At 42.2% G+C, this 25,158-nt stretch overlaps 1 protein-coding gene across 2 annotated transcripts in view; it reads right to left on the reverse strand.

The window, feature by feature from the left end:
• Positions 1-25,158, reverse strand: part of RMDN2 (regulator of microtubule dynamics 2) — a 65,338-nt gene that overhangs the window by 28,531 nt on the left and 11,649 nt on the right. For both annotated transcript variants that reach the window (XM_045011603.1, XM_045011601.1), the window contains exons 3-6: positions 20,691-20,886; positions 18,295-18,397; positions 16,010-16,070; positions 1,553-1,628 (exon numbers count right to left, since the gene is read on the reverse strand). In XM_045011603.1, coding sequence (XP_044867538.1) covers positions 1,553-1,628; positions 16,010-16,070; positions 18,295-18,397; positions 20,691-20,886 — 436 coding nt within the window. The remainder of the gene's footprint in view (positions 1-1,552; positions 1,629-16,009; positions 16,071-18,294; positions 18,398-20,690; positions 20,887-25,158) is intronic.

Here is a 25,158-nt window from a genome sequence, read left to right on the forward strand (position 1 = left end):
AGAGGAGACTCTTACTGAAAATTGTACTGTTAACATTTGAGACTCTTCTTAAACTCACTCCTTTTATAACTGCAAAAATTACTTCTTAATTATACGACCCTCTTGTAATTATATCTGGCTCATGATCGATTCATTTTCTTCTATTCTTGACCTTTTCTGTGTGTCCAGATACTCTAGGCTTTACTCACTTGGTACTGTAAGGGTGGAATGCTCTCTGAGATGAGATTTGTACTATATTGATATTATACAATATGCTCTTTCACATCCCAACTTAAATAACACCTTTCAATTTAGACAATTGCTAACAATCTTCCTTAATTATGAAAGCATTTTCATTGATATAAACTGCCTTATTTGGCACCGGTGTTTATTAGTTTTTATTTATTTATTTACTGTGTAATGTAAAATGCCTTGGTACCGCTGAATAGTGCTATATAAGGGACAATTCTGCTACCCTTGCTCTTGTTGAATAGCAGCACAAGTTTATCAGCCTTCTATTTCTGGATCTCATTCATTCATTGGGACTACTTGTGCAGTAAGGTGGTATTCAACATGGATCGTATAGGTGCATGTGAGCCTCAATAAATAACATTTAAAATATAATAACACGTGATAAAACTTCTCCTTAGACACCTTTCAATTACAACTAAGATTTTAAGATTTCTGTGGCAGAGACTTAGTTCCTTCTTTTTGTTTTATAAAGTGTGATGCACATCCATGGTGCCATGTAATAGATAAAAATTAAACATCAAAAGAAACCTTCAAAACTGGAGCTACAAAGGAAATAACACAAGACACTGGGCACTGGTTGGTATAGCTAATAGAAGCAGGGATGCTGGCCACGGCATTCTCTTGCCAATATCCTAGGGGCCAGGACTCCAAGAAGCAGGCTGAGGGTCCCTATGGGAGTGTACTCTGCTGCTGTAGAGGAGATGCTGGAAAGAGGCTGAAATACAGGCTTGGGAGGCCAGAGATGAGTCAGGAGCAAAAAGACAGATTTATGAATCACCCATGTAAAGATGGTAATTGAAGCCATGTGTTTGTATGAGAATCCCTGGGAAAGATGTAAGCTAGAAAAGGAGGATAAGGACAAAGCCCCTAGCAAGAAATTCCCCCATATTACACTGCTAAGTGACATAGCCCACGTTTCTGAATGTGAAATATACATGTATCTGCAAATGGAAAACATTAAACAAAATTATCACTTCCCCAGGGTGACATGAAGCAACATCAATCACTGTAGGAAATGGCTGCATTTAGTGTTAAACTTGTTTCAATTTTTTTACAACAGCAGAATTCTTTCCCCCACTTTGCTAAGGTCAAAGAATAAAGCAAAAATCTTGCCATTGATATATGAAGTCATACTTAAATCCTTGTAGTTTGAAAGCTAATGGACAATATGTGGTAGGAGCACATACAAATAATTTCTTAATCATAACACTGGCATTGAAACATACCCTGAGGCTGTTAGTTTGCTGCAAAACCCTCCCTTTTATACTATCGGGGAAAGTAAATTAAGAATAGTTGCTAATGAAACTACCAAAAAACATACCTTAAAGAGACAGCCATTCTTGATTTTGTTTTGTATACTGTCAAACTCAGACATATAGCCGCACATAATTGCAAACCTGGGGGGGGAGGGGAAAGCAAAGCAGCAAAAATAAAGTTCAGACATTTATGATTGTTTTAGTCAAACCCCTTTGAATCAAATTATAAAATGTTTCCATAATTACCTCATACATTGCTAGAATATTCCTGAAGATTTACTGTCTGGCCCAAAACTTAACGTGAGTTGTGAATATTTGGAAAATAGAAAAACATGATAAAATGGCAGCAAAAAAGTTGCCAGACAACGAGAAAGTATAACTGATTTAGGCCTTCAATGGGGTTTAAACCAGGGACCTCCCTTCAGAGCTGAAAGTACGAACTTCCACTACTTAAGCCAAAGGACCAAGGATAACATTTTTAAAAGTGCCAAGTGACTCAGGCACCAAAGTGCCACTTACAAAAGTGACGTAGGCCCGTAGGAGAAAGTCAATGGACTTAGGCTCCTGAGTGCCTAGGTCACTTCCCCCCCACCCTCCCATTTGGAATTAGGCACTTCGGAAAAATTTTACCCTTTGGGTTCTAGCTGTCAGCTGTAATGAACTAATTAACCTTATGTGGACCAGCCATGAGAGGTGGAGAAAGAGCCACGCTCTCTTAATATGGGTTACATAAGCAACACACATATATCCTGGCATATAGAGAAGGGTGAAAGTTGCCACAGATGACGCTGTCGAGCTTGAAAAAGGAGCACAGGTCGCTATACATAAAAAACAGCATTATCATATCCTGTCTTTCAAAACCTGGAGCCAGCAGTGAATCTGCCAGAGCAAATCATTTCACCTCAGTGGTGGAGCAATCAGCACACTCAGTACTACAACTAAGCAGCATCAAGCAGATTATCTGAACACTATGTTGTGTTAGTGATATGTCAAGAATGACAGTGGGGGTGACAAGACAGGCCACAGACAGCACCTACGAAGGAAACCCATGATGTCCACAAGCAAATACAAATACTCACCCTATAGACAGTATGGAAATACTGAGCTTGTGATCATACCAAGCCATGCTCAGGGGCATGGGCTTGGGGCAAGGTAGACAGCTGGCATGAGTTGCAATTATTTTAACTGCATGAATTGACCATGAGATATTATACATGAGATATTACATCTGCAAACACATATCATCACATCAAGCTGCTACCAGGGGCGGCTCTAGCCATTTCGCCGTCCCAAGCACGGTGGCACGCCGCAGGGGGCACTCTGCCGGTTGTCGGTCCCGTGGCTCCAGTGGACCTCCTGCAGACGTGCCTGCAGATGCTCCACCGAAGCCGTGGGACCAGCGGACCCTCCGCAGGCACGCCTGCGGGAGGTCCACCGGAGCCACCTGCCGCCCTCCCGGCGACCGGCAGAGCGCCCCCCGCGGCATGCTGCCCCAAGCATGCGCTTGGCGTGCTGGGGCCTGGAGCCGCCCCTGGCTTCTACTGATAATATGCCTGAGAGGCTAATAAGTCCAGAAGGACCACACACATTTGATAGGAATGTAACTGCAGCAATTGGCAGCTATGACTGAAAGAATAGAAGATTGGCTCTCAAAACATATGGTTGCATCATTCATGTATTCACAGGCTAGCAAGGTTCATAGAAATAGTTCTTAATTACTACAAGAATGCAATGATTGTCAGATCAGTTACATGGTGCCAAAGAGGTTTGATAGGGATGTTAGAAACATGAGCGAAAGCAAAGGATAGAACTGATAGTTCATGGTGTGCAAAGCTCATAGAAGATCTTGTACATACATCTTCTGTATAAATGACTTTCATGGATTCTGTTTGTCTGGCAGATACAGGAAAGCACACAGAAGTAGAAGATGTAACTACACAGAGACTAGTCTATGATATTGTATTTGAGAAACTATATGTGATCATGTAATTAAAGACTGTACCAGACTGCATATTCAGGAAGGATAGGTCCATCAATGGCTATTACCAGGACAGTCAGGAATGCAACACCATGCTCTGAGAGTCCCTACTCTCTGTGTGCCAGAAGCTGGGAGCGGACAACAAGGGATGGATCACTCAATGATTGTCTGTTCTGTTAATTCCCTCAGAAGCACCTGGCATTGGCCACTGTCGGAAGACAGAATACTGGGCTAGATGGACCATTGGTCTGACCCAATATGGCCGTTCTTATGTACAAGGGAGAAGAGAGTTAAGGTACACGCATCCGACAAAGTGGGTATTCACCCACGAAAGCTCATGCTCCAAAACGTCTGTTAGTCTATAAGGTGCCACAAGACTCTTTGCTGCTTTTACAGATCCAGACTAACACGGCTACCCCTCTGAATCTTAACTTTGCCATTTCTTGACTTGTGAATGCTACCTTAACTTTCCCTTGAGGTAGATTTTTCATTATGAAAATGTATATAAATAGATTCCACTGTACTTGATGATGTAGCACTGGGTATAACCAGCGTATTCTCAGCTAAAGGTGCGGCTCTTTGTGATGTGCTTACACTCATGAGTGAACAATCAGAATATAAATAGACACTTCAAATCTTATGTATTTTATTTATGGCTTTTTCTGCTGTAACTGAATTAAGCAATGTTTTCACTCTTTGCTGCTGCCTAGCTTTCTAGAAGTTTTTCAAATATCTTAGTCACTTTTCAGAATGTCCCCTCTCCCTTTTACCCATTCCTCCATGTTCGTTAGTTGTTCTGGTGTTTCTAGTATTCTTTGTCTAGTTAATTTTTAAAATTTCCTAAAATTTGTGTTCTGTTACAGCAAACCAGACAATGCTGCTCTTTCTATGGTTCCAAGCCAAGTCACCTACGTACTGACTTCTATCACATTCCTCCCCTCTCAGTGCATCTTAGGACCTGTTGCCTTAACTATTTATAAAAAAAATATTTCACAAAGAAAATTCACCCCTATTTAAAAAAAAACCACCCTATCATACCTTGGGTTTTTTTCCTCCTACCTTTTTCAATATGAGCCCATGATCAATTGTTGGAGGCAAGCAGCATTTTAACAGAGCAGCTGTGAGGTCCCACTTCAGCTATTAGTTTAGGCCCCAATTCTGGAATGTTTATCTTTTATGTACATTGATTTCTATGGGATGACTCACATGCATAAAGTTAAGCATGTACATTAAGTGCTTGGAGGATCAAGGCCTTCATTCCAAACTGCCTATAATTATGAGAGTTTTCAAATTATGATAAATTACTAGGACGATGACATTAGCATTTCAAAAGAACATTTAGGGCCACTCAAAAAAAATTACATAAAGTTATAATTGGGGAAAATATGCTGTTTTAGAAATATTTTAAATGGCTTCCCTCTCTAGGTTTGTATTATCTGAACAATAGTCTTATCTTCTTGAAACTCCAGGAGCTTATGCACTCTTAGTGATGTGCACGTATTACTTCAGTTATAATGGACTCATGCATGCATATCGAGAGAAAAACAGACCCCCTGGGCCTGATTTAATTTGCCCTAAGGCCACTTTACATCACTGTATAAAAGTAATAACGCAGCATTAATCCATAAACATGGTTTCTTAGATCTTGTAGAGTTTAGCTACGACATTTAAGATTTCACAATGCATTAAAAAATAAGGAGTAATCTAAAAGAGAAAAAATAAGTTGAAGTATAGGGTTAAAGTGAGAATTATGCAAAAACCGTAAAAAGTAAATGACAGTAAAAGAAGAACAGTCTATGTTAGTATTCATTTATTTTAAGCATGGTTAAATCTCAGCTTTATTGGATTCTTTACAACATTTAACAGTTCAAACTATGAGTAAATCCTTGTTAAATGTACATACTGTAATTGTTGACACAGATACTAAAATATTTTACTGCTTATAAATAAATCCAAAGCTTTTACTATAAAAATCAATGATAAAAGTAATCATGTTATGAACTGTTGATTTCTGATACTGCCAGTATTTCCTGGTAGGGTGCTAAAAGGGCATAACAACAGTTGTTGAATTCATGTGACCCTCAGACAGATTGTCAAACACTGTTGAGCAGGATGTACACTGAGCAGAATCTGGCTAATCACGCTGGTACTCCTGTCAACTAAAACAGCATGATTTCATATGGGAAAGAGCTGGTGAGGAGGAATGAAGCTAGGAAGGTCAAGAAAGTTCAGGTATTTAGAGAGGTGAAAGGTACTAAAAACGTTATTTGGCATAAATTACTCAAATCTAGGCAACATGTCTCCTACCCCCTTTACTCATTAGGTGCTAATCAGATAAACTCAGCATACCATAGCTAAACGGATTGCTGCTGGAAAAGAAAACAATGAAAAGCGAGCAAGCTAATCCAGCATCTTGCAGTATTTTCCTGTCTGTGCGTGACAAGGAAAAAAGGGCCTTAGCTTAAACCAGTTCAGAGCAGTACTTTTATTTAGAGCGATTATCTGTAATATGAAAAGATCCCAACAAAATACACACCAAATGAAAAACAAACAAGCTAAAATATCAATTTTAAATACATTCCCTTTTCTAAAAATGAGGAAATCTCTCATATACTTGCTGCATTGTTCTACTTTGCACTTTTGTATCTGAATAAACAGTAATGCTAGCAATTTGTGTATACAAACTATTTAATTGTGTAGAGTTAAAAGTGTAAAGCACATTGGACAATCATTTGAGGATAGTGGTTGGTTAAAGACGGAATTCATAACTTTCCAGATTTCCAGGTCTGGATGCGTTTGAGTGCAAATAAAAGAGGGTGGGGAAAGTGAAATTTTATCCTTATTTGTAAATTGATAATCTACTAAATGGATTAACAAATCCGGACACCTGTGGCTAGTTACAGGAGCACCTTAAAACACTAAACCAAAGCATGGGACTAACAAGACATGTGCCAATCGCTGTCCTGCCCAACACTTTGGATGTTACTTCTAAGACAAATAATAATAATTTCACACCTGGTAAAATGTTTCACTAGATAAAAGAAATCAAGGAGAATTAAACAATAAACAGCAAGATGAAAGAGTCTTCGGTGCATAAAGATCCCTGTATGGACTTCTGGCATATTTATTAGCAAAGCTAGCAAAAGGAATAAAACTGGAACATTGCTTTTACTACACATATTGAAATATTAACAACCTCCTTTTATCCAAATTCATCATTTATCTGCATGTTCAAGGTTCAGAGTTGTACACTGCTAGGGAACTTCTCGCTTAAGAGCACACCACCCCACAGTCACTTGCCCCATCTAGTGGTTCAATTAGGAACCAGCAGATACCTTTAAACGGGGGAGTATTTAGTAATCGTTGGTATGACAATGTAATTGCACTACAGTATTATAAAATTTGTGAAAAAAAATGTTTAAATACTATATAAAGAGAATAAAACTTTATAATACCTAGGTCTGGAAAAATAAAGAGGAAATCTTTAAAGACTAGGGACCTAGAATAATGACGCCACGACTGAGTTAATGTTGGTAATTAACTAATATCACAAATACCCACACATTCAAACATGCTCATTAAACAAACAATAGATACAGTTATAATTACTTTTGTATGAGCAAACACTGTTTCTGTTAAAGTTAAATCAAATAATGAACTTGGAAATATGCTTTAGTACAATCACTGTATAAGAGACACTGAAAAAACACAAACACAGACAAACCAAGAAAAATGGAAATGAAAGTAAAATGTCTAGATTTCTAGAAGAAAAAAAACTTATTGAAAACAAGAATTATTCTCCTGCAGTTAACTTTTTTTTTTTTTTTGCACAAACGCACACACACACACACACAAAATCAGCTAGCTTTCAGGAATCACCAAGGATCTGATCTTGGAGTGAGCTTTGGCTGTATAGACCCCAGTGCCCACATGGAGACCTGTTGAAATGAAGTAAATGACGCTCTATGTAGGTGGATAGGTCTGCCTACATGGAGCTCCCTGAAGATCAGCATACAATGAATTAACCTTTCCCCTGATGGTGCTCTAGGTGGTCTAATGGCATTCAGGCAAAATTAAGACATATTAGGGCACACCTGGTACAGTCAGAAGTACAGCAGGTTAATTCAGCTCATTTTACCTTGCATGTTCAGAAACAGCCCAAATGTTAACAGACAAAATGCAGATGATTCTAGGATTCTATCTGTCTTAAAAACAAGGAAATTTATGGATGAATGAGCCTTTGTTCTACAAAGTCTATCCCCTAAATCTTGACAGAAGAAACACAATTCTCAGCAAATATGCTAGGGGTCTAAATTATTCTCCTGCAGTAATAAAACAAGATGTAGTTTAAAATATTTGCCAAAGCAATAAGTGACTTAGGAGGCTATCCAAATCAGAACAGTTAAAGAGGAGAGAGAGGAGGCTGGGGCTTGCCTAATGATCCCTGATGGTTGATGGAAAGGAAGAGTCATAGTACAGAAGCCTCATATCCCATTATTACTCTGGCCCCTGGTGATCTCCTTGTTCATACTGCAGTGCGTCCTACTTTAAAAGGTCCATTCTGAAAGAATGCCTCATGGCTAGGACATGTAATACATGCATCAGATTGAGACACTCCTAAATTCATGACTTTCACCTACTGTACTAGCATCTCTAAATGAGTGGGTGCAGGCATGAGCTAGCAGCCAGGGACTCTGGCAACATAGTCACCCGCATGGGCCACCAGGAGGCAGATCCACAGCAAAGGCTGTTACTTTTACCAGATATGTTCCTTAAGCCCAGAGGCAGGGAAATGATACGCAACCCTGTAGACCTGCTCCTGACCTACCCACACCTCCCTCAGTCCACCCCAGTTCCTGCCCTCCTTCCCTTTCCTCCCAGGTGGACCCTAGACTGGAAACCCACTCCTCTTCCCCCACAGGGGAAGGGCTTTGAGGTCTCCTAGGAAGGTTTTAAACAAACATTCTCATTTCAATAGGCCTGGGTTCGCTAGATGTACTGTAATCACACACACACACACTCTTGCTCTCTTAGTGAAACTTTTTATTTAAAGGGTAATGTTCAAATACATGCAAAGCCAAGGAAAAGAAGGGTTCATTTTCACACAGTTATAAATGCTGGTCCTGATTTCTCCCCTGGGCCCTGGGAGCCCCATTCATTCACCCCCACGCCACCCCTTTCCCTGTCACTGCTCCTCTCTCAGAGGTCCTGTCTCACAATGATCATCCCACCAGTGGACACTTATTTTCCAACTCCGTCCGCAGAGTTTCCTGTAGCCAGAAGAGCAGCGCATTCTCCCCGCTCCCGTCTCTGCTGTAGGTATGTATGTACACAGTATTCACAGCCCCAGACACACACTGATTGCTTATGTGCCAGTGCAACTAACCTTCTAGGCTTCCTTTCTAGTCTGGCTTTGAATGAGATGTTAATGCCTTATAGAGTTACTCTCAGCTCTGTGATTTACAGTGCTGTTTATGATTACTGTTACTTTACATTACAGATATCATGGGTTTGTGCCTAAAGTTACAGCCTTTCTTGCCACTATTTATGGAGTGTTTAGTTATAAAAATGCATCTGATTAGTCTCAGGGCACATGTAAAGCATCAGTGGCATGCTCATTTGCTTATGTTGGTGAAAGTGTGGTGTTCGGGTTAGGAATCTGCAAGCATGCCAAGATGCAAAGCGAAGTCCTGCGGTTTTTCCTTACTTGGAATGCAACAGAGTCTACACTGTAGACCCTGGCAGGAACCAGGCTTGGAAGAAAGAATTTTGGGGCCTTGTGCACTGTGGAAATTGTCTGCTCTGAACCTTTCATAAAATAGAAAGCTAAGCACCCCAACCTCCTACATGCCCCACTTCACACACATACTACCCAATGCCCCACTCTCCCCACAGACCTCCGAGTGCCCCTCCTACTCCACATAACAAGCCTCCACCAGCCCACTCTTAACCTGACAGCCCTCACACACATTCCAGCAGCCCAGACATACATGCTGTTCACACAGCCCTCAGCACCTTATTCCAGCCTCCAACCCTGCCACCACCAACATCCCCAACTGCTCTCTTCACTAAACCCATAGCCCACCCGCAACCTTGCTGGCCATTCATCAGTGCCATCCTGGGCTAGGGCAGCTTCTCCTGGTCCTGGTTGCCCAGTTCTGCATCTATGGGGGGCAGCCAGGCAAAATTTGAGCAAGTGGCATTGCAATGCAGTGCTGCTCAGGGTTCCCCCATCCCACCCCCGGTCATCGGATGGCCCCCCTGAGATAGGGGCCCCATGCAAGTGCAGAGAGAACACACTGGTTAATCCAGGCTGGCAGGAACATTAGTTGTTCTTGTAAGATCTCATAAAAGTAACAAAGCTGAGCTCCATGGAAATATCAGGTCCAGCAGACACATGTGCAGCTAACATAAGCAAACACACTGGAAAAAACCCAACAGTTTTAAAAAATACCCACATGAATGCAAATTAATTGGAGAATTTTCATATAGTACAACATTGTAAAGGACACAGCAACACACAAAGAGGAATCCAAAGACACATCATTTTAGACTAGTGATCAATGCAGATTAATTTGCTGTACCCAAAACAACATTAACAGAATATTATGGGCTGTCTGCATTTCTGTGGCCATGGAATTTGTAGCAGAACTGTCCCCTAGAAACTAAACTTTAATTTTTAAAATATTTGTTTTTATCTCGTATGGCTGCAGAAATAACTCTGACAATATTAAGAGAGCTTAAATCAATAGTCATATCTTCATGAATCTGCACAGTGTGAAACAATAGTTCTCAGAGGCGTGAATAGCTCAGTTAATCTCAACTGAGTGTTAGCTCTGAAACCTAACTATGATAATTTAACTGTCATTATTTCCTTACTGATCATTTTAGCAGAAACATCCAACCGGTGTGTTTATGCCGCAATCCCAAACTATGTCCCATTCACCTATGTGAATTGCTGCAGAATTTCCACCAGAGTGCTACTAATCAAAGGACCTTGCTGCAGAAGGTGCCTCATACCCCAATTTTCCTCTATAAGCTGGGCTCTATCTCCCATGATTCACCATTTCCCTTCACCAAGAAGGAGACCACGGTTTATCAAAGCTACATTTTAGTATTTCTAGTAGAAGTCATGGACAGGTCATGGGCCGTAAACAGAAATTCATGGGCCCATGACCTGTCCATGACTTCTACTAGAAATACCCCCGTGACTAAAACTTAGTCTGGGGGGCGTGGGTGTTCTGGGTGGGGAGACAGTCCAGGGCACCACAGGTGCTGGGGGAGGTGGCCTGGGACCCCGGGGGTGGGAGAATGGCAGGGCTGGCAGGGGCTTCCTACCCACCTCCAGTGTTCCTGCAGTTCCTAGGCCAAAGAGGGACAGGGCAGGGGCTCCGCTGCTCCTGTCACAAGTGCCGGCTGCCGCAGGCCCCATTGGCCAGGAACCAATTGTGTGTATGTGCTTTCAGACTTTCTGTAATCAGCGACATCCTATAAACTAATATAAATAATTAACTGCGGCATTAAGTTAGTTTTGTGGCTAACATATACATCGGCCATGTTAAGTATAGAAAACTTTCTGTGTAAACAAATGTTAGTCAAAAGAGAATGTATTTCGAAATCTTTCTGCTCTTTGCAGAGCTTGTAACCAACCTTCCTCATCCAAAAAGTGAGTACAGTGGATTGAGCAGTGGCCTATGAACAGTGTAAAGAGGAAAAAGTGGAGAAGACTTTGCAGGGAAGCTGCGGCTCCAGCTGTCACACACACACACACACACACACCTGCGTACGGATGCTGCTGCTCCAGCTGTCAGCCCCCCACTTGGGTGGGAGACTGCCAGGAAAACCATATGGTAACCAACCCCATATACCTCTGACCATCACTTCTGAGCTGCTGTTGGCAGTGGAGCTGGCTTTAAAGCTGTGCGTCTGGCCAGCAGACTTCCTCTCTAGCTGCCCAGCCCTGAAGGCAGCACCCTGGCCAGCAGCAAGGCAGAAATAAGGGTGGCAATCCTATGACCCTGTTACAATAGCCTTGTGATCCCCCCCAACCCTGGCCGCCTGTTGGGTCAGGACCCCCATGGTTACAACACAGTGACATTTCAGATCTAAACATCTGAAACCGTGAAGTTGACTAATTTTATACCCCCTGGCCATGAAATTGACCAAAATGAACAGTGAATTTGGTAGGGCTCCTAGTCATAAAACAATCACAAACAAGCAACAAGTTCCACAAGTTAAAATGCTGCAAGGTATCATTGCATATGAAGGCATCGTCAACATTTACATCTTTTACTAAAATCTTACTATAGTTCTAATTCCTCTTCACAGGGGACTGGACTGATTAGACAGACAAAAATTACAGTTTTGATTTTCATTGTCAACAGTTTTCTTGAAAGTAACAGATTAAAATATCTCTAATCAAACAATCTAAAGGCTTCATGATCTATCCAGGAACCATAAAATAAAGCATGAACACTCAGCAGCTGAAGTCTGGCTGCATCTATTAATTTTGAGATTTAGCAGCAGCTGCAAAAAGATTGATTGCCAAGGCTGACTGATTGATAAAAGATGCTTTGGTGAGTACTTTCTATATTTATCCCACTGATAAATTTAATTTCAAGACGAATATTGAGTACCTGGCAAGCTGCTGATAAAAACACAGAAAGCTCTGGTAATGATATCTTTTGCCTAAAAGATTATCTATTGCACTGACAAATCACACACCTAAACACGGACAGGCAGTTGGCCCTATTCCAGGCATTTTTGTGGAGGTAGATATGGAAAGTAGTTAAAAAACGACCTTAGCTATACCAGCAAACCCTCCTAATGAAGACATTGCTTATACCAGCAAAAGAGTGCTTCTGCCCAAATAAATAAGTTATACCAGTTCCGCAAACTAAAAAAGATATACTGGCAATAGGACTTTTTAATTGATATAATACAATAGGGCTTTTGCCAGCACAGCTATGTTAGTAGGAGAGTGTGTGATTTTTTTCATACTCCTAACCAACATGCTACGCTAAAAAACTTTTAAGTATAGAGACAGGTAGACATGAAAGTATTTCTCTGTTAAAGGGCATATTTGTCTTTGCTCAGAAAGCCCATCACTTGTTCTCATATCATAGAACTTTTCTAACAGACTAAATGAAGTCACCAAGTTGACATGTAATATATAGAATATGGTTACCAGGTCAAATAAATCTAAAAAATCTGTATGGGTGGGAAAAGAAGGCCAGAATTAGCAATTTTCCCTCAATCAATTATACTTCACGGTTGCTGAACTTCCTTGGCTTGTACATATAGAAATTTATTTATGTTCTAATTAGAGCTCCTAATTATTAGAGATAAGCTTCTGAGAAAAGCTTTCAAAGAAGCCTATTATCCTAATCCTCTGAGACAGATATATTTTATGTTCCCAATAGACAAACAGAATAAAATCCAGGGAAACATTAGCGCCAACTTATAAAATAAATTTTCTTCCACAAAAAGGAATAACAATTTGATGTACAATTCAGAGTTGTTTAATTAAATTTCATTTCCCCCTCCCCATATTATTAGATTACAAGCGTCTGTGTAATTAAGGATGAAAGAGGACGAGAAAGAACTGTACAAACTAAGGCCACGTCTCAACTTACAGTAGCACCTGTGTAGCCACGAGAGACCTCTCCGGTCAACACAATAAAACCAGCTCAATGAGCAGCGGTAGCAATGTCAGTGGGAGAGCATCTTCCGCCAACATAGCGCTGTGCACATGAGCGCTTATGATGGCAAAATTTATGTCGCTCAGGAGGGTGTTTTTTTCATACCCTGGAGCAACAAAAACTTTGCCGACATAAGCGCAAGTGTAAACATGGCCTTAATCAAAGCAGATAAGTAGACTTAGCTGCCTGCTAGGAATTATACTATAATATTATTGCTTATATTATTGCAGCCCATCTATATCACATTTGCAAAGTGAATTAGAGATAACCCTTATCCAGTACTAATCAGGGGAATATCAAATATTACAATATTCTTCATAAACAAAGTGGGATTATAAACGACTTTACAGTCTATACCATATTAATCCTTAAAAATTGCCACCAATGCTGAGCACTTGATCATTCCAAACTAATGAAACCTATAATGCCATTATACTTTTGGAAAGCCTTCGTACCTCTGGCTGCATAGTAAAAGAAAAGTCCAAACTTACTCAGGACAGAAATACAAGGATGAAACCGTAGAACATATATAATTTTTTTCTGCAACAAGACACCACAGTTTAAGAAACATGGGATTTCCTTCCACACTTCAACCTCTAGAACAATTTTTTTGATCAGTCTAATTTTGGGACTCCTTTTCTTTCCTTACTTTTGTACTTATTTTCCCCTGCTAGCAGAGCCTGTCATTACAGTATTTTACTTCTAAACTACGACAAAGTCAGCAAGGAGGAGAGGATAAATTAAAAGCATCAAGGGGTAATGTCCTCTAGCACAGACTAAACTCTCCTTCCATACTATACCTCTTTAATGGCCCACAGCCAGAAAGCAGAGTTGGATCAAGGAGAGGTGAGATTAACATCAAAGAAGGGGGAAATACACCATTTTAAAAGCATAGCAACTCTCTCAGGAATCCCTGTGCAGGGACAACACAATAAAGTGTGGATCTCAGCGGAGCAGCAGACAGACTAAACCGATGCAATAATTAGCAAATAATGAATAAACTAACCCTAGAATGAAAGAAACAGCAACAAAACTTTCATTTGTTTTTGTTTACTTGTTTACTTGTTTATTTGCAATTGTTTACTTGAAGGAGAAAAGAAGTAAACAATTAATAAATAAAATAGCAGCACTGAGGAAACACCAGCTAAAGCTAGCAGAATTTTTTTTGATGGAATATGTTTCTGTCAGAAATACTGACCTGCCAAACTCGAAACATTTCATGGGAACATATAGACTTTGATAAGCGCTTTATTTTAATAAGGTAAAAACAATTTGTTTCAACTATATTATATTACTTTAAAATTATTGTAGAATATAAAAGTCAACACAAGGCTCTTTGACCTTACTGAAACAAAGTGCTTTAATGAGGTCATTTTGATATCACAAAAACTAAATTTTTAGAAGCTTATTTTTTCAGGAAATTTTGACTTTTTATGTCAACTTGGGACAATTTTGAAATGTTGGAATTTCTCATGCAAAAGAAATTCTAAATTTTGCCCAACTCTAGGACCAACTTTTCATGTGCCATTTTGTTCATGATCCTAATTTTTACATCAAGCTACAGGAAAAAAAAATATTAATTTTCAAATGTAAGACACTAAAAATAGTTCTAGTGTAGAAAGCAGTGGTCCATTTGCTATGTAATGTTCCGCACAGGGAGCACATCACATTTGATCTGTATGATCTGCTGCACTGGCCGCCAACTCATTTCCAGGTGTAATTTATGTTATTGGAGTAAACCAGTAAAGGCCTAAATACCTCATAAATCACCTACTCCTCACAATATATAAGGAGATTAGCTGAAGTGCTGCAGCAAATAATTCTCTTGTTTAAATAACAGGGGTCTGAAGACATGATTTTGGAACTTCCTTTCACTATCAGTCCACCAGAACCAAATTTGTTGGCCTCCAATTAATGCTGCAAGTCATTAACTACACTCCCAGTTTCTTTCTTGTTGTGTGGAGGAGGAATTAATTTTGGAAGAGTGATGGAAAAGTCTTAATTCTAGAGATGTGGGAGGATTTTCAATTTTGGATGGACATTGGGCCAATATCTTGAGGTCCCAAACTAACAGCATTTCAGTAAGCAGTATGATAAAATGTAGAAATTAGTATCCGGATAAACCCATATCTCCAAATGTTCACATAAGCCATTATTTTCCATTTGTCTCTCTGTTCCATTACAGTTTACTTTTTGTTTTGTCTTTTTTTTATAATTAGCTATTCCTAAAGTATTTCTATGAATATATTGTTCATTTATTATTACAATGCACCTGTCTAACACTCTGGATTCCAGAGGGAATACTTGCACGAAAGATACTACTCAGTATGTATCAGAATGTGGCCTTTCTTGTTTAACTTTCATTGCTACAGATTGTAAATTGAATTAGATAAGAGAAATAACATCAAAAAGAAAATCATGTCAAACAACTGTTTTGAATAGTTTAGGAAAAGAAAGAAAATGGAAAATTGTAGTTTGTATGAACATTATGAAATACTGGTGTAATCAAATACTCATTCCTGCATTTCGTCATACTTTCTGGAAAATTGTTTAGTGCCTTGTTTCACCAAAAACTGAGGTTTCATGTACCATAGCAAGCTTTTCTCAAAATATTTTAATGTAATTATTAGATGTAACTGCATTATGCTGGATAAATAAAACCATATAAAGTTATAAACAGCTAATTTACAAAACTGATATCCAACCAATAATCTGCAATGATAAAATATGAAGCCTGTAACTCTTATAGGACTTGTTGTGGACATTGTTTATAGACAATTTCATCTTTCTGACTTTGCAGAAAACCACAATACAAACAATATTTCTCCATTATTCAAACTTACCATTGGTGGCTATCAGCGCACATGGTATCCACCTGAATAGCTTTTTCAGCTACAATTTTTCCTGTAAAAGAAAAAGTTATACTAAAGCATCTCTCCATCTTAGATTAGGCCAGGAACTACATTGTGAGATAATATACTTTAGATATAAAAGAAACCAATCTGATTTTCCATTTAAACACTGAGAGGGATATTGTAACATTATGGATTCACAATACATACAAAAATGTATTTTTTATACTTTTGTTTACTTAGGATAGTTCAATTCAGATGCAACCAACTGGTTTTCAGTGATGGTTCTGCTTTTGACTCAGGAATGAAGAAATTAAGCGACTTGGCCAAATTCACATTTTGAGTAGGAGTCCAGATGATGAGATTGCTGTTTCTAAAGCCTTAGCTGTAACCAATTAAGTCACACTTTTTATTATTATTAAAAATAACTATAAAAACAAGAGGTAAAGCAAACAATCCTCTGTCCAGCTGGAATTAAAAATAAGTTACTGTGCCAAGTCCACTTTAGAAACAGTTCTCTCTGAGTCTCTTCCCAAACTAAAAATTAAAAAAAAAATGCTGCAAGAGACTTCAGAACTCAGAACACCCAGCCATTGCAGGATAAATATCTGAACAGGCTGTGACACAACACCGCTGATCACACGAATACCTCTGACCCACTTCACATACCACCATTGCTTCTCATCTCTCTCTGCCCTATCATTATCTCCCATCAACAAGTGCTAAAATTAATCACAAGCAGCAGCAAATTATATGAGCTCAAAGTCTAGTTTTATTATTATTTTATTATTTATTTTGGTAGCTCTAGTGTGCTGGGCACTTTCCAAACAAAGAAGGGAACATCCCTGCCCGAAGGAGCTCACTGTACAGACAGACATGTAAACAAATGGACAGTGAGTAAGGGGAAGGGAGTAACAAAGATATACTTGTGTTAATATTAAACACATACCGTGCATATAAATTATATCCAAGTTAGTTGTGAAGCAAGACAATGTCAGTTAGCAAGTTTCTTATAGGAATCAAGACAGAGATGAGTCTTCACAAGAGATGTGATGGCAGACAGAGTAGGTACCCTGCAGAGCAGCTCAGGAAGGACACAGCATGTGTAAGGGTAGCATGAAAGAAGGCACGGAGAGGTGTGTGTGAGAGAAGCTGTCAAATGAGTGGTCCAGGCTGGCATCCCTGGAGGAACAGAGTGGGTTAATGAAAACTCAGAACAAGACAAAGAGATAAGTAAGGAGAGGCAGGACTATGTAGGGCTCTGAAGGCAGTAAGGACAAGTTAAATTTGATGCAGTAGAGGAGGGGGAGCCAATGGATGAGGTACAGATGGAGTGATGTAATCAAAGAGATGGGCAAAGAGGATTATTTTAGTGGCAGTGTGTTGTACGGACAGGGAGGGGGCAATGGGGATGTCAGAGAGGCAAGAGAGAAGAATTTTGCAGTAGTCAAGATCAAGACGGCCTGGGTGAGAGTTTCTCATTGAGAAAGGAAGATGCTAGAGATACTGAAGAGGAAGAGGTAGCAAGATTTAGATTCAGCTTAAATGTGCAGGACCAGAGAGAGAAAGCAAATGATGACCTCCAAGTTATGAACCTGAGTAATGGCCAAGATGGTGGTGCTTTGGAAAGTTGCAGAGGAAAAAAGGAGGTAGTGAGAGGGAAAAATCAGGAATTCAGGTTTGTCCAGTTTGAGATTAAGCTAACAACAGGACATCCAGGAGGAGATGTTGGATACACAGGCTAGGTGCAGTGGATGCAGCATATTCTGCTTTTCACTCTTTAGTACTGCTTCTAGTCCTCAGTATTCCCAGGTTCCCAAAAGAGTCATATTCAGCCCTCCTCACCTGAGACGGGGTTACTAAACTGTGGGGCCTCAGAGGGGGGGAAGGAAACCCTGGACCCCCACCTTTGCCTTGGCATTTATTTAGATGTCATCAGGCTGAAGATTTTTTTTATTTTAGTTCTGTGTCAATCTGGCTCACATTTAAGAATTAAAAGCACTGACTGGAGCCAATCCTGACTGGCAAAAACCCTTCTAATCCAGTCCTGGACCTCTTCTGAGTAGAGCGAAACTAAGTGCTTGATGCCAAAACACGTGGCAGTTTTATCATGCAAAACATTTTCATCGCGGTCTAAATGCTATCCTTATAAAACCAGATTACAAACTGCTTGGACTATGACATTTCAGGGAAAAGTGCCACTAAAAGTTCACAGTATGAGCCTTTCTACAGTAATCAGGTGTCATTTTTATCTAGCCAGTTTTTTGCCCCCCTACCATCAGCAACATATTTCTTCTTTTCTTCAACATCTGTAGTCATCTCAAACATATCTCCATAAGCTCGTGCAAGTCTCCAAAGAAACCCCTGATGGTTTCCATACTGAAAGGAGAAGGAAAAAGCAGCTATATTAGACCATTACATTGACTAAAATGTAAATGTCATTTTATATAGTTTCCTTGAACAAAAGTTAAAATAATTTAACAGCATATTTATTCTCTCCCCTCATTCCCCTCATTGAAAGATGGTGAATCTTTGGCTATATTTATTCCTGCCACACTATGTTTATTATGTTTGGAGAACAAGATAGATGAATTTTTCCTCTAGGAAGAAAAGGTAAATATCAGGACACTTAGCTGGAACACATGTATTAGGTTTATTCAGGTTTTTTTCTTTGTTTTCTTTACAAAAGGACTTTCTATAACTGTTCATTACAAATAAAAAGGTAATCCATTATAAAAATATCATGCAGAAACCAATTAGGATGTTTTCTTTGTGCATGAAATAAAAATCTCATCATCCACTGACAGTATCATATCTACCAGTCTGACTGCTATTTTCTACACTTACTTAAATGAGGAACACTACCAAAAGCACAAATATCTGTCTAAACAGAAGAAATGTATGAAGAGTGATACTGTACTAATTACTGCACCTAAAACTCCCAGTGATTTCAATGGGAGCACAAGTGCTGAAAGGTCAAGCTCATCTTAAAGGAAAAGTCCTGGAGCAGGGATAGTAAATAGGCAGACCGCAGGCCAAATTTGGATTGCTAGACATTTTTGAATGGATCCCAAATTCTTTTTACTTATCATCATTATTGGGGTTTTTTATTATTATTGTTTTCTCTGGAGTCTGGACCTTGACTATACCTTGACCAAGATATTTGGACTTTGGCAAACAATAATTTACTATCCCTGTCCTAGAGAATTTACCAGAAAATTTTAACTTTCTATGGGTTTTTCAAATCATCCTTTAGAGTTTAATAGAGAATTATACCCCTCTGTAACAGGGTCTACTAGGCCTTTGTGGCCCCCTGCTGGAGGCCCTGCAGTCCTACTACACCCTCCCTAGGAAAAGAGCAGCAAAGGTGGGTCCTATAGCCCTGCTTAGCCAGGCTACTTGGAAGGAGCCAATCAGAGCCCAACAGACTCAGATAAAAGGAGCTGCAAGGCCTGAGCAGGTCAGTTGCTGGCTGTGACCAGAGGAGCAGGGAAGGGTGCTACTCTCTGGTCACAGAAGCTCCAGGGAAGCAGAAGGGTTCTGTTGGTATTTGCATTCAGCGAGGAGGAAGAGGCTCTGAGAACTTCAGCTCTGAGGTATGGGCAAAGAGAAGGGAGCTGCATGGGAAAAGGCCCAAGGAATAGCAGCAGCAAACTGGAGGGAGCAGTAAGTGGCTGCTGTGTGTTGGGACTTGGAGTAGTAGAGGGACCCGGGTCCCCCACCGGCAAGTGCTGGAGTGGCCTAAGCCCTGGAAAGGGATGCAGCTAGTTTAAAAGCCCAAGAAAAGGGACTAGATTTAAAGGGCCAAGAAACAGGGCCCTGGCGAGGGTAGACCAACAGTCCTGGTGGGGTTCTTTACTAAAAGCCCGATAAAGAGGCTAGACTCAAAGGGCCCAGAGACATTGGTGATGACACTAATAAGGACACACTGGTAGTCCCTGTTGGAACCTTGTTAACCCAGAAGGGGTTCATTCATTCATATGGATTGGAAGACTTGGCTAGAGAGCTGAGCCACTGAAGACCCACCAAGTGAGGCTGACAACCTACAGCTAGGTGCAAGAAAGGCCTGCATTACTACACACAGCCACTAGAAGGCACTCAAGAGGTGAGTGTGCCATGATGCCATCCTATAGAATTCTATAGGACACTTTAAAAAACTACACACTAATGATCACTCTATTCAATTTTATGGGGCAGATCCACAGGTGATGTAAACTGTCATAGCTCCATTGACTTCAGTGGATTTTTCCCTATTGTTTTTTAGTGTCATTTCTATAAACACTCCCTAAATTTCTTTAGCCCCCAGTTGGCTTCTTCCCTATTTAATTCCATAGGACATTGCCATATAGACAAATTTAAGAGCTGGAAAAACTACTCCTACTGCCTAAAAAAAGTCCATGACATGTCTGTTCCTTAAGAAGCTGTAACAAACTGCAACTTGATATAGTTTAAATTTAGTTCAAAACAATTAAACCTTTACAGCTACCCTAATAAAAATACTGATGTGGTGATATTTTGAAAGAATTTTTGGTTTTTAATGTAAATTGTTGTACAAAACCTTCTAGTCTTCTGTACTTTAGTTCTAATATTTCAGAGTTAGAAAGGATGACATATACAGTAGTGAACCTAGAGCCAGGACTATGAAAATAATTGTACATTTATCCCTTAGTACCTTTTCCTCTTTCTCAAGTAACAGTCTGAAGCTCTCCTTTTTATCATCATCTGAACCACAATGCAAACTGTCCACCTGCTGCAGAAGATTAAATAATTCTGTTTCCTTTTCTGTTCTTGCAGATGCTGCAGGTAAACTAATCCATCCCCTTTCTTCTTCAGATTCTCCTTCAGTATCAGTGTGAGCTGTAATATAGCTAAAATTATAGAAACAATTATATATTCTGAAAATATTGACAAAACATTCAAGAACAATTTGTGCCAGTTCCCCAATTTTAAAGAAGTTGGGTCAGTTCCTGATAGTTTCACATTCATTTTACAGTATCCCTATTCTGAACTGGAGAATAGATTCATTATAATTAGCATATTAGGCAAATAGTTAGGCAGAATGCATCAAGATTAAGTCTGCAAAACATGATTGTCAGAGACATTGCCTAGTGGTTAGAGCACAGGAATACTGAGAGTTCTTATTCTGTTTTTGACACTGTCTCTGTAGCTGTCATGGTTCTGTTACCAGATACGGACTGGCTACGGAGCTTGCTTCTGAGCAAGATACCTATCAGATGTGTTCATCATAAGATCCTTAAAGGCACTGCCAGGTATGGCTGAGGTTAGCTTAAATATGGTTTTATGCACAGAGACATCTAAAGCCTGAACAGTATAATATAGTTTAGCATGCCATTACAGTAGCCTTGGAAAAACTCACTTGAATTCTGTGACTCGTTTTCCCCGTCTGTGAAATGTAGGTGTAAATACTAACAACACAAGAATGTTACAAATGCTGTGTAATAGATTTTTGCAAAATGCTTTAATGATGTCAAATGCTATTTACATGCTAAGCATTATCAATTACATCAATATAGTTTGTACATTCAGAAGATTAATATCCCACACTGGAAAAACTAAAGTAGTTCACTAACTTCACAGATTGAGTTATGGGAAAATACAACTAAGGAAAAAATCATATATTATAAAATTGCCACACAGAGATAAATAAGTAGCCATATTTTCCAAAGAGCTGACCACCCAACAATTTCCATTGACTTCAAAGACATTTGAAATTCTGGCCATCTATTTAGGTACACATACCCCAAAAAAATAAAAATAAAAAATGAATAACTGTTGGCATCTATTTTTTGAAAATAATGTTCTTATGGAACAATCTCTTTTCAGTAATCTTTGGAAATTATTTGCTACCAAGCACAGAGTGCTCAAAGTTACCATGACCAGAATAAAATACAAATTGCATATTTTTAATATTTATTGCACACCCTATGCAATAAATAATTCAGTCAAATTTGCTCAGAACAACCAAAACATACAAATAATTTTCTAGAAACAGTATTGTAACAGGCGGGTCCGGGGCTCAACCCTCTGAGGGGAGGAGGGGAGCCACACCGGCCCGCTGGTCACACGGGGGTTCTGTCCTGTCCCTTTAAGGCTAGGTGACAAAGACAGAGTCAGTTGGGGCTCAGGCCTTTTCTGCAAGGCTGAGCTGCAAACAGTACCAATAGTCTAGGAAAGGCCCAGGCCCTCTGGTGCAGGGGCTGGGCTGCAAACAGTTTAGAAAAGGCCCAGGCCCTCTGGTGCAGGGGCTGGGCTGCAAATAGGCTCGGTAAGGCCCAGGTCCTCTGGTGCAGGGGCTGGGCCGCAAGCAGTACAAGGAGAGCTCAGGCCTCTTGCAGCAGGCTGAGCAGGGAACAGTACAGGAGCTCAGGCCTCTTGCAGCAGGCTGAGCAGTAAGGTGAGGGGGATAACTGCCACCCGTGAGTGGGGTGGCAGGGGGGACACAGGCCCACCCACTCCACTGTGTCCCGGCCCGGGGCCCTAGACAGCGGTCGTCACCGCTGACGGTCAGTGGGGATCCTGACCGCAACACACTGACATGGGCTCGGTCTGGTCAGCAGCCGGACTGAGGTCGGCTGCCCCCGGGCCACTTCCAATATCCCCCTCTTGTCCTACCTGGTCCACGGCGTCTGGTCCCGGGAAATCCCACTGCATGGGTTCCTCACAACCCAGGCTGGGGGGTAGATCAGGTAGTTCCTCGGGGAAGTCCGGCCAATCCTGCTCCGGGGGTTCCTCGGGGTAACAGCACGGTAGCGGGGAAGCTCCTACTGGCTCCTCGTCATAGGTGGTGCGGGGAAGCTCCGGCAGGTCTTCCCAGTAGCGGGGTAGGGTGCTCTCCGGCCAGTCCAGGTCGCTGCCCGGGGCTCCAGCGGTTCCTCCGTCAGGAGCTCCCTCAGACAGGTCTGCTCTCCCCGGTGGCTGGGCACTGACTGGGCTGGAAGGCCCGGCTTTTATCCTTCCGGGTCGCCGTCTGACCCTCTGAGGGCCGGGCTCACCACGCTGTAGCCCCGCTCCTTCCTGTGTCCGGGGCTCAACCCTCTCCGGGGAGGAGGGGAGCCACACCGGCCCGCTACATTCCCCCCCCCCTCAAGCCTGGCCCCCATACCTTGGGGCCAGGTTCTTCCATCTCCCCAAGGCGGGACAGGAAGTCGGCATTTGCGTGGTCCTTGCCCGCCCGATGCCGGATGTTAAAGGCATAGGGCTGTAGGGCTAGGTACCACCGCATGATCCGGGGGTTGTTATCCTTCATCCTCATTAACCATTGGAGGGCTGCATGGTCCGTGACGAGGGTGAAGGGGCACCTAGGAGGAAGAATCGGAGGGCATCACAGGCCCACTTCACCGCTAGGGCTTCTTTCTCGATCACGGAATAGTTTCGCTCGCGGGGGAATAGTTTCCGGCTGAGGTATATTACTGGATGGTCCCCCGCCCCCCCTCCGCTTCTTGCGACAGGACCGCCCCTACGCCGGTCTCAGACGCGTCTGTCTGTAGGATAAACGGCTTGTCGAAGTCCGGGCTGTACAAGACTGGTTCCTGGCACAGGCGGTCCTTCAGGGTCTGGAAGGTCACCTCGCACTCGGCCGTCCAGCGCACTTGTCGGGGGCTATTTTTTGTGAGGAGCTCAGTTAGGGGTGCGGCAATTGATGCGAATTGCGGAATAAACCGCCGATAATACCCGGCGAGCCCCAGGAACTGTCGCACTTGGCGTTTCGTCGTGGGTGTGGGACAGTCCGCAAGGGCTTGTACCTTGCCCACCAGGGGTCTGATTCGTCCTCCTCCCACCGTGTAGCCAAGATAGGTGGTCTCCTGCCAAGCGATCCTACATTTCTTCGGGTTGGCGGTCAACCCTGCCTCTCGCAAGGTTCATAGGACCGTGGCAACCTGGTTGAGATGATCTTCCCAGTGGCGGCTGTAGATTACCACGTCATCCAAGTAGGCGGCCGCATACTCCTGGTGGGGCCGCAAGAGGTGGTCCATCAGCCGTTGGAAGGTCGCAGGGGCCCCATGGAGGCCGAACGGCATTCAATTAAATTGATAAAGGCCTGAGGGGGTAGCAAAGGCAGTTTTCTCTTTGGACGCTTCGTCGAGTGGGATCTGCCAATATCCTTTGCTCAGGTCCAGGGTGGTAATAAATTGGGCTTCCCCCAGGCGGCCCAGGAGTTCGTCCACCCTGGGCATCGGATAGGCGTCAAACCGCGAGATGGCGTTTACCCGACGGAAGTCTATACAAAATCGGCGGGTACCGTCCGGTTTGGGGACCAGCACCACCGGGCTGCGCCATTCACTGCAGGAAGGCTCGATGACCCCCAAGGCCAACATGGCTCGGACCTCTTCTTCTACCTCCTGCCGCATCCGGTATGGCAAAGGCCAGGTGGTTTCCCTGATCGTTTTCCCTGGCTCGGTCAGAATCGTGTGACAGGCCAGGGTTGTATACCTGGGGACTGCCGTGAAGGTTTTTTGGAAAGCCTGCAGGAGACACGTAGCCTGCTTACGCTGCTCTGCCGTGAGCGAGGGGCCTATCGGGGGTTCCTCCACACCCCTCGTCTCGGCCGCGTCCGGGCCCAGTTCTGGCTCAGGCGGGCAAGGGTCGATCAGTAGGCCCTCTCGGTCACACCATGGCTTTAGCAGGTTGATGTGGTAGACCTGGAGCTTCTTCCGTCGGTCGGGTTGGCGGATTTCGTATGTCACGGGTCCCACTTGCCGCACCACCTCATAGGGCCCCTGCCAGCGGGCCAACAGCTTCGACTCGCTGGAGGGTAGAAGCAGTAGGACCCGGTCCCCAGGAGCGAACCTCCGGCCCCGTGCCTCCTGGTTATAGTTCTGCTCCTGTTTCGCCTGGGCTGCCCACAAATTCTCCCGGGCTAATGTCCCGGCCTGAGTTAAGTACTCCCGTAATTGGAGGACGTACTGGAGGAGGCCCTGGGTTGGGGAGGCCGACTCCTCCCATGTTTCCCGCATCAAATCCAGAAGTCCGCGGGGCCTCCGCCCGTACAACAGTTCAAAGGGGGAGAACTTGGTCGAGGCTTGCGGAACCTCCCGGATGGCCAGCAGCAGGGGCGGTAGGAACTGGTCCCAGTGCCGCAGTTCCTCGGGGGGGAATTTTTTTAGCATGTCCTTAAGGGT

This window comes from Mauremys mutica, chromosome 3 (assembly GCF_020497125.1).
Source record: "Mauremys mutica isolate MM-2020 ecotype Southern chromosome 3, ASM2049712v1, whole genome shotgun sequence".
NCBI lineage: Eukaryota > Metazoa > Chordata > Testudines > Geoemydidae > Mauremys > Mauremys mutica.